Here is a 14,264-nt window from a genome sequence, read left to right on the forward strand (position 1 = left end):
AACTGGCTGTGTTCGGTGGTTTGACGATCGCAGCGTTCCAACTGCAATTTCAACAATTTTTTCAATGATTTCTGTTGGTACAAAATTCAACCAGTTTACCAAACCGATCGAAAAGGATTAACGCTGACACAGGCAACAACAAAAGCAGTGCATATGTAAAGCACGGAAGCATGAGTGAAGATCGTGCCGATTCGACACCAGAAGGCATGCTGATCATATCGGATATGCGTATTAAGTGTTCATGTATGTAAATTCAAGCAGTTCGGAGCCTTCTGCCAACATGTGAGCATACAAACGAACTTGGCACACGAGCTCACAGTAGTTAGTTGCCAGCCCGCAGACGTGATCTTGTAATCGATCAGTGATGAGCCACCAGTAGGAACATATTAGCGACAAGCTTTCCACGATGGTTTGTGGCCCTTTATCACATCAGTCGGCGGCGAATAACCGCCACACCACTGGCCACACTGTCTAGCCCATTAGGCCTAATCGGAGCTGTGTCGTCAGGCGTCAGCTACTTAAGTTATGGTTTCATACCAAATCAACACGGATATACTCACAGCGGTCACACGACTCTGAGAAAGCCAAGAAACCACCTTGCTAATGAGAGTGAGTGCACGGGATGACCGCTGTTCACGGCTGCCATGTTTACCAACCACCAGACGGTGGCCCTCATTCCAAACACTGTTCGTAGGTCCACAGCGGTCTCTTTTCGTAGCTTAGAGCGACCCGTCACAAGACTAGCTTTGGATTCACGTGGCGGGCTCAAAAATGGCATGTGACCAGCGCGCTGCCCACCGGCTACAGACGCATTTACACGAACGGTAAGTGGGCATGGACGAAAAAAAACAAAGGGGGTGGGGGGAAGCTGGGGTACGTAGTGCAAACTTGCTGTGTGGGCCTCGCGATTTGAGAACTCTTTGCCGTGGGCGCGTGTGCCACCGATTGTCACGTGACACACGCCTGCCGCCTTTGTAGGTCATGCAGATTGGTTGGCCTTAACGAGCTGTTAACCCACAGAGACTACCTGCCATAAAGATGGGAAACCTCTCTTGTTTCCTGGAAGGAAAATGGAAAGCAAAACTTTCTAAGCAATAGGAGATTGCCATTAAGCGCAGTATGATCCATTATTAAAATGAAATCTCATTGGTATATAGGACAACAACGAGCTTCAGAGGGAAAAAAGCAGTTGATTCTATAAGACGGAAATTCCTGTCGATAAAAAATATTTCCAGACCTTCATATACGAGCTGAGTTATCAGTGCTGGCATACTAATTTGGTGTTCTCTTTAGAGTAGAGTAATACTACACATCTGAATCCTAGGTACCTAAGTTACCGAAAAAAAGCTACATTTGTTGTTACGTAAGGTGAGTGGCCTATTGAGCATCTGCAGTACCGTGTTTTTTGCATAAAATTTGTAAACATTTACGTTGGTGTTAAATTTTCTAATTTTCAATTCGATATTCGGCTTCTTCTTTTTTTGTTCGATTCAATACATACTCGATTCGACATCTACTATTCCGTATTCACACACCCCTAGAAAATAGTACTGCTTGATGAACATGTAAATATACACACCCAAAGGATGGTTTGAGGTCACTAAAGTGTTCTTTTCACTTGTACTTAAAATCCAATAAATCTTTCTCCTGAACTTACACAAGAGAAATATTTATAATCAGGACACTGTCACGAGCATCGCTGCCTTTAAGACATTGAAGGCAATCTTTCTCAAGATCTTGCACTCATCATGCCTTTTCATCGCTAGCGAAAGCATAGAATTATTTCCCCATGGTTGCAAAAGAAGCAGGCCAGCTCAGGCTCCACTAAAAAATAACAAATACAGCTAACAAGCTTTACAGCTCGCATCGTCTAGTCAAAGATAACCCACAGTCACAGAGGTTCATTTACATCAAAACGAAATGTGTTAGAGTGCGTCAGCATTAACCTCAGTGAACAGGAGCTATTTCTGAGGGCGACGGTACAACCGCCTCATATTAGAGCTCAGCTCTTAGGCATCCGTTCCTGCGGCGAGCGTCGGCGTCAACATAACTTAGCAAACGAGCACAGCGAAGGATGAAAGATGTGATGCGAGGAGGAAAGCTCAGAGGAGGGTGCAGCGGAACCATGGGGCAGAAAGTGGAGGAGGGTATGGCGAATGCGTCAGGAGAAAAGCATAGTGCGGTGACGATGGCTAAGAGATGACGTCAGAGTAGCACGCGTCGTCTAGGCAGTCGGTCGGCAGCGGCTGCTGTGAATCGTGCCCAGACGCGGGCTCTCGTGACCTCCAGGTTAGCGAGGCAGGTCGCACCACACTTCATTCCATTTGCAATGTGCCGCAGGAGATAGATTGTCTGCGCCAGCAATATATCGCGAAATGAAAACGCGTATGGAGCAGCACTCAAATTTCGCATTAGGGAATATCATAATCGTCGGTTAATTTTTTCTTAGTATGGCTTTGCCTTTAACGGTGAAATTATTGCTAAAATTAAGACATTGCAGAGTAATATGTGTCAATGACATAGAAACAACATGTAACATGGTAGCATCATAGAGCAGTAATCTACTCTTGTTTTTGATCAAATAAATATCCAGACTGCAACCAGCAAAAAAGGTCTCTGAACCATTTACATATTGCGACTTTCCATGTGCAACAAACCAAGGAGACCAATAAAAAGCAGCCCATTCAATCATGATAGCAAGCACCACGCAGCACTCACGGTGACCATCTTTCAATTCTGTCCCGAATCATTGCTGAGTGCAGTGTTAAAAATGCCTGCATACCAAAGCTGTCACGGGACTGCCCTGACAGGAGCCAACAGGACAGACACTGGCCAGTGTGGTCATGTCGAAATTAGTTTGTTTTTACGTGAGAAATTTTCCACACATTGTTTTTCTGCAGATGTGGCTATACTTTAGAGTATTTAGTTTCAGCACAAGCATACACATGCATCAAGCAACTGTGACCAGGCACACAAGGTGCAAGCAACACAAAGCGCACCAGCTTTATTTCTGTTGCTGCCATGTTACACTACTGGCACTGCTGCGCCAAATGCTGTAGCTGTTTCAAAGCACATCATGGTGGCATCTTTAGAAAATACACTGATAGGTCAGAAAAAGTTTTGCACTATTATTCATATTGTTGCGCAAAAACGTATATTTACAATATTTACAAAATAGGCGAGTAGCACAGGCGTAGCAGCAACCAGCCAAGATGGCGAGGAGCAACACCTCTACCTCCTCTTCTTCGGTGCTGGCCTAATGCTGACCTCTGCTTCGGTGCCGGTCTTCTTCTTCGGTCTCGCGTCAGTATGAATAAATGTGGACAGCTTTTAAATGAATTTGAACAGTCACCTGTAAGTAACTTGGCTCAAACATCTTGGGCATGTAGAAGGACTTGTCCTTGTTAGTGAAGTAGGTCTGCAGCATGCGTTCCCTCTCCTCCCAGTTGGCAGTACGGAGTACGCCATTGGGTTCTCGTATGACAATAAGGCGCTCCTGGAAATATACAGGCATGTACATTCCACTTGAGTCATTCCTCTGCACTGTGTCAGGGAATGAAGTCAACTTTACACATACGTTTACATAACTTTACGCTAGCATAGTAAAGGATCCTATTCCAGTTCTGCTGACTTTTTGCAAAACATCTGAAATCAGCTCCTTTGGAGAGAAAAAATTTATTCCGTGGCTTCCATGCCGAAGAAATTGAAGTGGGTGGTATGCACTGTACCAACGTCTCACAGCATGATGCACTGCACTTGATAGTCGAAAACGAGATGAACAATCATCTGGCAAGGGGCGGATGTTCACAAAAGAAAAAAACACCCCTTGCAAAGAAACAATATTTCGCCCCCATCAAAACGCGGCGGCTGCTACCAGGAATCGAACCCATGACCGCATGCATGGCAGCGTAATGCCATAGCCACTAAGTGAACACCGTGGGTAATGAAAACTAAGTGCTCTAACTTTTATAGAACTTTAGCTGCAAGTGCGGGTAGAAGCTATGTCGATGCACTGCACACCTGTGTAGAAAAATGACAGCACCACCAATCAGAAGTCATCTGCTGCAAAGTCTGGACATTGTACACTTTCTAGACGGAAGCATTTCCATGTACTCTAATTCATGTGTTTTTTTTTTAACAACAGATCACAATTCACATGAGCCTCGGCTCTTTCGCTTTTGTTGTGAACAAGGGGCTCGTATCTTTCCCAACACGTCAATTTTATTTTTATCTTTGGCAAGATTATATGTTGTCGCAATGATGTGTGGGGTTTACTGGCGCAAGGGCCAGTTCTGGCCAAAGAGCACCAAGCAAGTGATTATGAATTTTCAATGAAGCAATGACTTTGAAAAAGTAGATGTTAGACAGCTGTATAGAGGCCTAAAATGTCATTGTAAACTACGCGAAATATGTATATATATTACATATAAATTTATATAAAGTTATGATAATTATTTGTGAGGTGTGCTATGAACACAAAAGATATGCTTTGAAGGGATGATATACTGAAATGTAAAAATGCCAGTAGCACAAATAAAGAAGACAGTGGGGCTAGTTGCTGCTTGAACAGGCTCGAGACATCATTAACTAGAGCGAAAAAGACATCCGACAATGTCTTTTGATGTCGTTCAATGTCTTTTTCGTGCTAGTTAATGATGGCTCAAGCCAGTAGCACCACTGTTTCACCAGGTGGACCCTAGAATATAAAATGCTACTAGTGCAGCAGTAGCTTCTGGTGAGAGGATGTGCTACAAATTCCTTTGGCTGATGACATGTAAAATGCATATGTTGTAATGTTTGAGCTGCATTAACTTGCCCCTCACAGATGCTTCTGAAATGGCTCTGTTCCCACACATAACCACACGCAAGACTATTCCTTGCTCTATCGCACTTTTGCCTCGACAACTGGCCGCACCACACTGTTGAAGGAGTCGTTTCTCTGCAGGGAAGCTGCCTTACAGGTTTTACAAAGGGTCCCCTTCAGTTTGATTCATTTTTGCCTTTATTCACTGGGCCAGGTACTGTGTCATTACTACTGTCAATACATGTAAACTAGCCAGCAATGTCAGTGGGAAGAACAAGAAACGAATTGTCTGATAATGGCCCAAGTTTACAGCATTCCACTGTAATTAATTTGGAAGGGAAAAATACAGTGGAGGCGATGGCCACTATTCACAAGTGACAGGATTCATAGCTAGTGATGCAAATTATCGGTAACTGAGTATCGATAGCATCGATAGATTTTTAAAACTATCAACAGCGTAAAAAAGACTATCAATAGTATTACGATATTTCGCTATGAAACTATCCATAGTATATTACAATATTTCAATATTGCAGTGCTATTGATAGTTGAAGTTCTTGGCTAGTGACATATTAGAAATTTTGCAATACCTGACCATCAGTAACACTCAGTTAATGCAATTTGGATGAGGGAAACATCATCAAGTTTATGTACCAGTGTTTACATGCAATACATTGCATGATTTCCAATTATCAATAGTGCCCTATCGATAGTACTATAGATAACTTTTGTACTACTGACAGCTTAAGAATGACTCAACAATCAAAAGTGCTATTTAAATTTTTGCATCACTAATCCTAGGGGAATCATACCACAAATATAAGCAGACACCAAGGCTTTTCAGTGGCATATAGTATTCCGAAACAAACGTCCCCAGGTTACAGCTAATACAGCTCTGATTGGTAAGAGGGCCACTTGAGCATCACTGAAATTTCTGGAATGAATAATCCCCGAAACTGCAGCAATGCTCAAGTAACTTTGTGTGCCAAGGAGGAGAGAGGTAATAATCCAAGGAGCTGTTTATATCCAAGATCATTCTTAAAACCGTTCTTAGTGTCAAATCATCAAAAGACAGAGACCATAAAGAGGCAGAAAGACATCAACACTTCCAATTTACTCTCTTCCTATTGTTTGCTGCTTTACTCTAAGAAATAAAGGCCCAACCACAAGGAACCGATTTTCAGCGCCGACCGGCAGCACGCGGCGTCAATGATCAACAAGGTTTATTGACGGCTCTCAACCACAAGAGACTCTGGGCTTCAACGTATTTCAAGCGAGGCACAATGTGGCCAGATCCTTCCTTCTTAATGGCCTCGAATTTAGCCGGCCAGTTTTGCAAAATGTTGTGCTTACAGAACAATTGTTTTTACTTCATAAGGGCTTCTTGTGGTTTTTAAACTTCATAAAAATTGTCCGTAGCTCTAGCGCAAATATATACAGTATTTTGCTGGTTGTCTGTACAGAAACACGTAGCACCAGTGACATAGCATCACCAGCAGCTGCCGTGCTCGCTATAAGTGTGCACTTCGGCTTTCCTCACATGTCTCTAGAGTATATCATTATGTACGATACCGTACAAAGCTGCACCATTTGCAATGGCTGGGGCACGTGCGAGCAATCGGCTGCTTAGGACGCGGGCGAGGCACTTACGGACGGCAACGCCAGAAACTCGCTTTGTAAATGGCCTCAGAGTTCGCTCACATGGCGCGGCGCGCTGTCTCAGAGGCCTCTTGCTTCTACCGCCACTTCCGCCGTCAGCGCTGCATTCTGGCATGCTCGGTCTTGGGGCACGGAGCAAGCATGAACTGGCGGCGCACTGTTCTCAATGCCGCCGGCCACCGCTGTGTGACGCCAGTTGGCACTGACGCTGAAAATCCGCCGAACATTTCTTCCTTGTGATTGGGCCTTAAATGTATACCTACTAGCTCCCATTTCATTTACCACAACACCCCACGTAATGTGAGATTTGTTCAAACCATTGTAGCGCACTTAACACAAACACAAAGTACATAGGATTGGACACCATGGGCATGTGTCTAGTCCTCTGTACTTTGTTTTAATTGTGCTACGATGGTTTATACAATTATCCACCAGCTTGCCCAAGAACAAGCTATAAAAATGTGAGGTTTTGCTACAGGCTCTTGTCTTCAACGTTGGCAATGATCAACTCGATTTTGGTGGGCAAGAGCTCAACCATGCCTTACACATCAATACTTCTGCACGCTGCTTTGAAGCCTCACTTCACAAAGCAGTTTGACGTTTACTTAACCTCAATGTGAGAATGATGAGTATTGTTAGTACAGCAGGTAGTGTGCTATCAAACCACCACCAACTTGCTTATTTCAAATTACTGGATATTTCCATTTAAAAGTGCTAAATAGCGGGCTATTTTCTCTATAGAAGAGTACAGATACCTTTCAGCACTTTCACACTAAGTACGAACTGTTTCATTACCTCATAGTGGCTCTGAAACAGACGAATTAAAACAGCTGATAGTGCCACGTGTGTGTAATCTGTTCGCTTGTGTACACCTGTCTCACACTGTTTAAAAGTATGTACAGCAAACTGTACCAGCTAGCTCAAAAGAAAGTTCATTTGTGCTAAAGCTTAACGAATGTTTGCACTGCACTTCTGCTTTGTAGTACAATCGGCAACAAGATATTCAGGAGTGCTAGAGCAGCTGCCACGGCTGCACAACAAAGCAAATCTGCACATAATGATTTAATGACGCAACATTAATTTGCTGCCTTGATCCCGTAAGCATGGAATTATTGCTTGGGCCGCAGCCTTTTTATTGTTTAAAGTCTAGAAAGCAACTTGAGAAATGCAAAAGCTATTAAAAATACTGCAAGCACGCCAATTGTGCCATAAGCCCAAAATTTCTGCTCCGGACTGTTGTGCTTCCCATGCCATGGACCAAGTAAGTCCCTGCTGTAGGTGGAGCTGTCTGCTAAAGTGCTGAAAGTGCTGGTGCCATGTGCAATAAGCACATGGTACCTGCTAATTGTGACTGTAGTAATAGTTCCATTGTCTTTAATTCTGCCACACTGTATGTATTTTATGATGCAAAGCTTCCTATCCTTGTGTTGCAACTCAGTGAATGTACTAATATTAAAAAAATAAAAAAAAAAGACATTATAGCTAGCTGGCGCTGCTCAGCGAGCACTGCACACTGATGCTTTCACAGTCCTGAGTTACCAAAACAGCAGCTTGATTACTGCATTCCTGAATGCCACGTGGAGCACACACTAAGATGTTTCATTACACTCACCCGATCTTTGTAGCCATAAGAAATGTCCGTGAAGATGTGTGTGCTATCGGTGAAGCCTTGAATTTCTGGATCCTTAGCGAGCACTTTCTCACATGGCTTGCGTTCTCGAAGCACTGGTGGCATCTGCAGTTTTTGCTGGGCCCGACGGCGGGAGTCTTGTAGTTCCTGTGAAAGTATGCAGCAAAGAGGGAGCAAGGTAGAGTGGCCACAAGCGTAACACACAACTACAATACTTGCACAAGACACTAACTAGGCTAATGCTAACTAGACACTAACCAGCACGAAATCATACCAAAAAGCAGCCAGCACATTCATGCAACAATGCATAATCATGCAGCCACAGGTCATCACTGTCACCCATGCTCAGTCACATTGGTTACAAAGCTGTGATGGGAGTGTGAGTGACGGCGGATCAGCTGGGAGTTATTGCTATGACGAGGTCATAAGATTGGCACACTGGTGAAATAATTTTGAGTGTGAAATGGAGTAACTTTAAACGTGAGTGGCTGTTACGTATTCGGCAGTAGAACGATCGCCGGTAGTCAGTTGTTCTAGACAAAAGCCTGCAGCACAACCCCACATTTAATTTTTACAACTTGTTCTTGGGCAAGCTGGTTGATAACTGTATTCGCAATGCACACAGACTGTCGTGCCGCGTACTGGCCAGCGAGAGAAATATTTCAAAGAGTATTCGCACGGTGTTACCGTGTGACTCGATATGCGCCGACGCGTTTATGTTTTGTTAACAACTTCTATTTACGCCACGGAAAAAAATATTAAAAGCAACAGGATGTGTTGCGTGCCTCAGTGCACCAACCGAGCAGAGAAGGAGGAGATATGGTTGATTATTTTCCGTTGGACGCGTGTCTTAAAAAGGAGTGGGTGGTGAAGCTCCGGATCGGCAAGCCGGAGGCGCCGCCAGTGAAGGTTTGCAGCGTACGTTTTGTCGCTGTAGTTTGCGCTGCAAACCTCTCCATGTCCCCCCCCCCCTCCCACATACACACAAATCTTCGCTTTTGACTCAGTGGCAGGCAAAACGGCAGCAAACAATAAATTTGGGCGGCGCTGAAGTGCGTCCTCGACCTCGCCAGGCTCGTTGCATCGGACCGTAACTACGTTTGCAGCCGCGCGCCGATCGCTAGGTCTCTGGCATATTTGCTTGCACTGAACCTTTTCGATTAAAACCGAATTTAAAAACAAGATCGGCGTACTTTTTCTGACTTAACCCGATAACGCCGCACTCTAGCCTAAGCGTTTGTTCTAGATTCGCTCCGCGTCGTATACATCTGTAAGGTCGAGGGCGTCATTCGCCGTAAAATAACAAGCATGCACGTATACTTCTGGTTATGTACGCTAGTCATCTATATTTACGCGAGGCCTTGAATTATTACATTCAAGGCTCATGATGATGATGATGATTAATTGGCATCCCCTTTGAAATGAGGCGGCGACAAATAGTCACCTAGCCTGCTTGATTTAATCAGGTACACTATACTTGTTCCTTATCTAGCATTTTTGCATACCTCTCATTATTCCTTTTTTTTTTTTTTTAATTTACCTTGCATCGCTACCTATGATTTTAAGAGATTAGGTTGTATCTATCTTTTCCCTGCTTTTTTTCCACCAGTACTCTAATCGTCTCTTGCTTATTTCTACGGCTGATCTGTTGATGTTTCCATCCACTTTAATCCGCTCATTTATATTTACGGGGCGCGCACTGCTGCTGCAACACACAACAAATAGCTTGGACGTGGGACGTCTGCACACACAGTCCTTGAATTGCAACAGCGTGAGCACTGTATGTCTTGACGCCGCAACAAATTAGATGGCCAGGGTTGAAAATCTCTTTGCCTTCGATTAGACACCGGATCATTTTTCCGTACGGTTGAAGGTGTCCCATAATCTCTCCTAGAGATAGCTGTTTTGTAAAAGGCAGCGGCATTTGCCCAGCCGATGAGAATAAACTGTAAAAAATAATACACTCGGTGTGTTACGAGAAGGATTAGAAAAAGCCCGGCGTGCTACGACGCGGACGTGCAGTCGAGAATTCTGATGCTCTCTCTGTCCGCCATCGGACTGATGGATAGGCGGATGAGGCTGAACCCTTTACATTGGGTAGTGGCATGCGCCACCTAGCCATGACTATTAACATATTTTGTAATTTCATGGTGGGTGAAATTTCACCCCTGCCTTGATTTTAGCCACCAATCAGATAACCTCCGTTTGGTTATTTCTACCCGCTTAAAGTCTATTTTCATGGATCACCTAGGGCGCCACCTAGAGTCCGTGTAGCACAAAAGGGAAGCACTGCAGACATAATATGGCGCACTGTGTGAGTTATGCAAACTTGTAGTTTCGTTTCGATGACTGAAAACAAATCCTGATCAAATTCTGGGGTTTCACCAAGATCTCACTATGAGGCACCGCGCCTAGTAGGGGACTTCGCATCAATTCTGACCATCTGGTGTTCTTTAACCTCCACCTAAATCTACACAGGAGCGTTCTTACATTTTGCTGCGCGGGGATCAGCTGCGCAACTATAGATGACCAAAAAATATTTATCAGCACTGGTTCATATAACTGCAAGCGTTCTTCAAAACAAGAGCGGAGACGCAGAACGGTACGCAAGCCTGCATTTTACTAAGAACTCGTACAGAAAAAAAAAAAAAAAAAACTTTTTTCATTGTGCACAGCAATCGTTACGTTTCTCACGGTACAGCGGCAGCCGCTCAACGCAGTTCACTTTCTATCAACAAAATATGAGCAGGCGCGTAACAATGCAAAAAAAAAAGAAATACTTATACGTACCTGTTCAAGTTGTTCATCTGTAAGGAACTTGTAGCGCGGCGTGTTTAAAGGCACGGGGATCGGAGCGAAGATATTGTCGAGGTCAAAACCCGCGAGCTTTTGGAGAAAGTTCTGCACTTTCGGACTGATGAACAAGGCCTCGATGTCTATGTTATCGGAACACTTGTAAGGATCGGCGGCGCCTGTAAAACATTAGAGAAAAGAAATATGAATGGTTTCATTCACGATTTGCGTTTTCAGATCGCAAACACGGGCTCGCAACGCTAAAACAATATTCCTGCTAGCACCATGGGCCACATATTATTTTATATACAACGTTCACCAACTTGTGTTTGCACATGTTCTTCTAGCATGATGTGTCCAAGACTTTGCGTTAGTAGCCGGCTGTCGTAACAAATGCTTCCACCGCGAGACGAAGGAGCATGTTTTCGACGCCATGGTGGACGCCATATTTGATGCACCACTTGGATCTGACTTGGATAGGATAACAAAAATTGTATGCAATCCATAGCCAAACATTCGACCGAAACTAGAGTGTACTAGAATACGGTTGAGTGGGACGAGCGGCTGGGGCGGCGCATGCTTTGCAATGAGGCCCCCGATGTAGAAAAATACTGTGGCGGCGCTGCGATCGAAGTGGATTTAAGTGGATTGGACCGCATCAAGGTCGCGCCGTTGGAAACTGCTGGCGATACAGCTCCGTAGGGTCATTCGTACTACTTCGCGCCCTGATATTTGCGTTCTGAATGCTCAAATGGTGTTCATAATTTCATATGACATGTATTTATGCCTTAAGAATTCCTTGCTTTCTCTTCTTCATTTTTTTAATGCCGCTTGGTGATGCGCATGCATTGCGGCCGCAGTGTCGGCTTTCATTCTACTATGTTATTGTACGGTACCCTTTGGATGGATGGATGGATGGATGGATGGATGGATGGATGGATGGATGGATGGATGGATGTAAAACTTTAATGAACGTCCTGAGGTACGCGACTCAGCGCGCAGCGGGCCGCTCCCACGTTGGGACAGTCAGGCCATGCCCGACCGCCGCATCGTGGGCCCTCTGGACAGCCCATAGTTGCGCCCCGGCATCGGGGCTCTTGATAGCGGAGAGCCACTTGTCCTCATTTATTTGAGAATGCGAAGTAATCGGTATACGGGGTCATTTATTGCGGTACCCTTTGGAGAACAAATATTTTTCTCGTTCTTCAAGCAGCATGTATCTCTCGTGTGTATTGTTGTGCATATATTTTTCCATCAGTAGGTCTTGCGAAACGCACACAGAGAAACACACGTAACCTTCCTGCTTGCCGCTTCAAACAAGTATACAGTATATCTGCCCATCCTGCGCCTTGTACTCAGATTTACGGGAAGCATTGTTATAGATAAAAAAAGGAGTAAACTGCAGCGCAACATTACATTCAAGTTTCCGCCTTCCTCGCGTAACAGAATGCGAAATCGGTATATGGGGTCATTTATTGCGGTAGGACCTCGAGCGCCGAAAACAGTTTTAGGTAGTCATTCTATATGCTCATCTTTGGCCGTATAAGCCGTACGTGGAAATTTTTTACCCTGTCAATACTTCAAAAAAAAAAAAAAAAAAAAGAAGAAGAAGGAAAGAAAGAAAGAAAGAAGGCTGGCGCGGTAGCCTAATTAGTGGCTATACCCAATGGGCAACGAAAGTCCGGTGGACATCCACTGGTCAGCCAGTTTTGGACATATGGATGTCCGTCGGAGATCCACAGAAATCCACCGGATGTACTACGGACGTCCATAGGACGCTTATGCGCAAGAAAATTGGCAGTCCGTCGTACGTCCGACGGCTGCCAGAACCGTACATTCGGACGTTACAGGGACATGCAAAATCATGCAGTTGGGCCTTTTAGTACATCCATCGGACATCCCCAGGAACACAGTTATTGAAACTTGGGGATGTTCATAGGACATGCTTTGTTTTAATTGCTTTAGCAGAGGTTTATATACAGGGTGTTTCATTTTAGCTGCACCAATTTTCTTTTTAATTGCATGTGGCAGATAGCACAATTATTATCCTTGATCTAAACTACTTGATGAGACGGCCATTACTTCCACGAGAAATCAAAATGCCTAATTCAATAATTAACCTAATTACACTAATTACCTTTTAAATTATTTTACGGCACATCTTTCAATCTACGAATTATAGCTGCTGAGTTCGCAAGGCGTATCTACTTTGCAAATTATTATCTTGAAACTGGTTCAGTCCTGAGAATTCGTTCCAAGTGGATACGCCTTGTGAACCCAGCGGCTATAATTTGTAGATTGAAAGATGCGCTGTAAAATAATTAATTAAAGTTAATTAGCGTAATTATGTTTATTTTTGAGTGAGGCGATTTGATTTCTCGTGGAAATAAAGGCCGCCTCATCGAGTAGTTTAGATTAAGATTAGAATTGTGTTATCTGCCACAGGCAATTTTTAAAAACTTGGTGCAGCTAAAATGAAACACCCTCTGTATAGTTTGCACCACACCATATTGCACCCTTTTGTACCTGCCTGGATTAATACTGTTGCAGCATTCATTTGGCTGGCTTCTCTTACAATTTACATATGTTGCAACTAAGATATTACAGGCAAAAAAAAGTGTCACAGTATATGAGGCAGTGATCTATATATATATTTTTTTTCATTGCAATGCACTTTTCTAATATGAACAAACACTTTCTTGACACGAAATTACATACACAATGACGATCACCATCAACCTCAATAATTACTTCAGTTAACTTAGTTATCACAGTACACTGATGTCCCAGCTTTTTAATTTTAAATCTGGGAACCTACATTGAATTGGTAGACGTTTTGTAACATGAATACAAACTTTATTAACACAATATCTGTAAAATGATTTCAGTTAAGAACAATATCATATGCACAATGACAATCAGAGCAGTAGCTTGCTTTGCTATCACAGAAAGCTACACACATGTTTCTTATATTAAAGAATAGGAACTTCCATCAAAATGGTACTGTACAGCCATGACATCTTCACAGCACTAAAGCAAAACCGGCAAAGACTAGCCACACTACATCCAAAATATTACAAAAATCAGTCCGTTTAAGTGTCAACCATACCTGACAAGACTACATCTCAAAGAACATGTGCACGTAGTATATTTGTCTACCACTAGCTGTAGCACTTGTATACTGCAGATACAGCTGAACATTATACAAACAAAAAGATGAGATTATTGTCATATCACAAATATGTATCAGCACTAACTTAAATGTTTTGACTAGATGACAACGTACATGTGAGCACTAGGGTATTTAACATATTCCAACAAGGTCACTAAGTGCGAACTAGCTGCGCAACCTGTTACTCGGACTTTTGATAAGTCATG

The 14,264-nt window shown here is 43.5% G+C and overlaps 1 protein-coding gene across 1 annotated transcript; it reads right to left on the bottom strand.

The window, feature by feature from the left end:
- Positions 1 to 3,304: 3,304 nt before the first annotated feature.
- LOC119463817 (28S ribosomal protein S22, mitochondrial-like) lies at positions 3,305 to 11,357 on the bottom strand. The gene is made up of 4 exons (XM_037724673.2): positions 11,210 to 11,357; positions 10,884 to 11,065; positions 8,076 to 8,240; positions 3,305 to 3,496 (listed from the first exon to the last, which is right to left on the bottom strand). Exons 1-4 carry the CDS (start codon positions 11,331 to 11,333, stop codon positions 3,305 to 3,307), a joined length of 663 nt encoding a protein of 220 aa, XP_037580601.1. The 5' UTR covers positions 11,334 to 11,357.
- Between the last annotated feature and the right edge of the window lie 2,907 nt (positions 11,358 to 14,264).

The sequence above is a fragment of the Dermacentor silvarum genome, chromosome 1, assembly GCF_013339745.2.
Source record: "Dermacentor silvarum isolate Dsil-2018 chromosome 1, BIME_Dsil_1.4, whole genome shotgun sequence".
NCBI classification, from domain to species: Eukaryota; Metazoa; Arthropoda; class Arachnida; order Ixodida; family Ixodidae; genus Dermacentor; species Dermacentor silvarum.

What these genes read in the sequence shown, in the direction of transcription:
- LOC119463817 (XM_037724673.2), bottom strand. Translation starts at nt 11,333, where the DNA reads ATGGCGTCCACCATGGCGTCGAAAACATGCTCCTTCGTCTCGCGGTGG. An exon ending in AAGAACATGTGCAAACACAA is followed by an intron (nt 11,066 to 11,209) that starts GTTGGTGAACGT and finishes AATGTTTTACAG; the next exon opens with GCGCCGCCGATCCTTACAAG. An exon ending in CTTATGGCTACAAAGATCGG is followed by an intron (nt 3,497 to 8,075) that starts GTGAGTGTAATG and finishes GTATATTTCCAG; the next exon opens with GAGCGCCTTATTGTCATACG.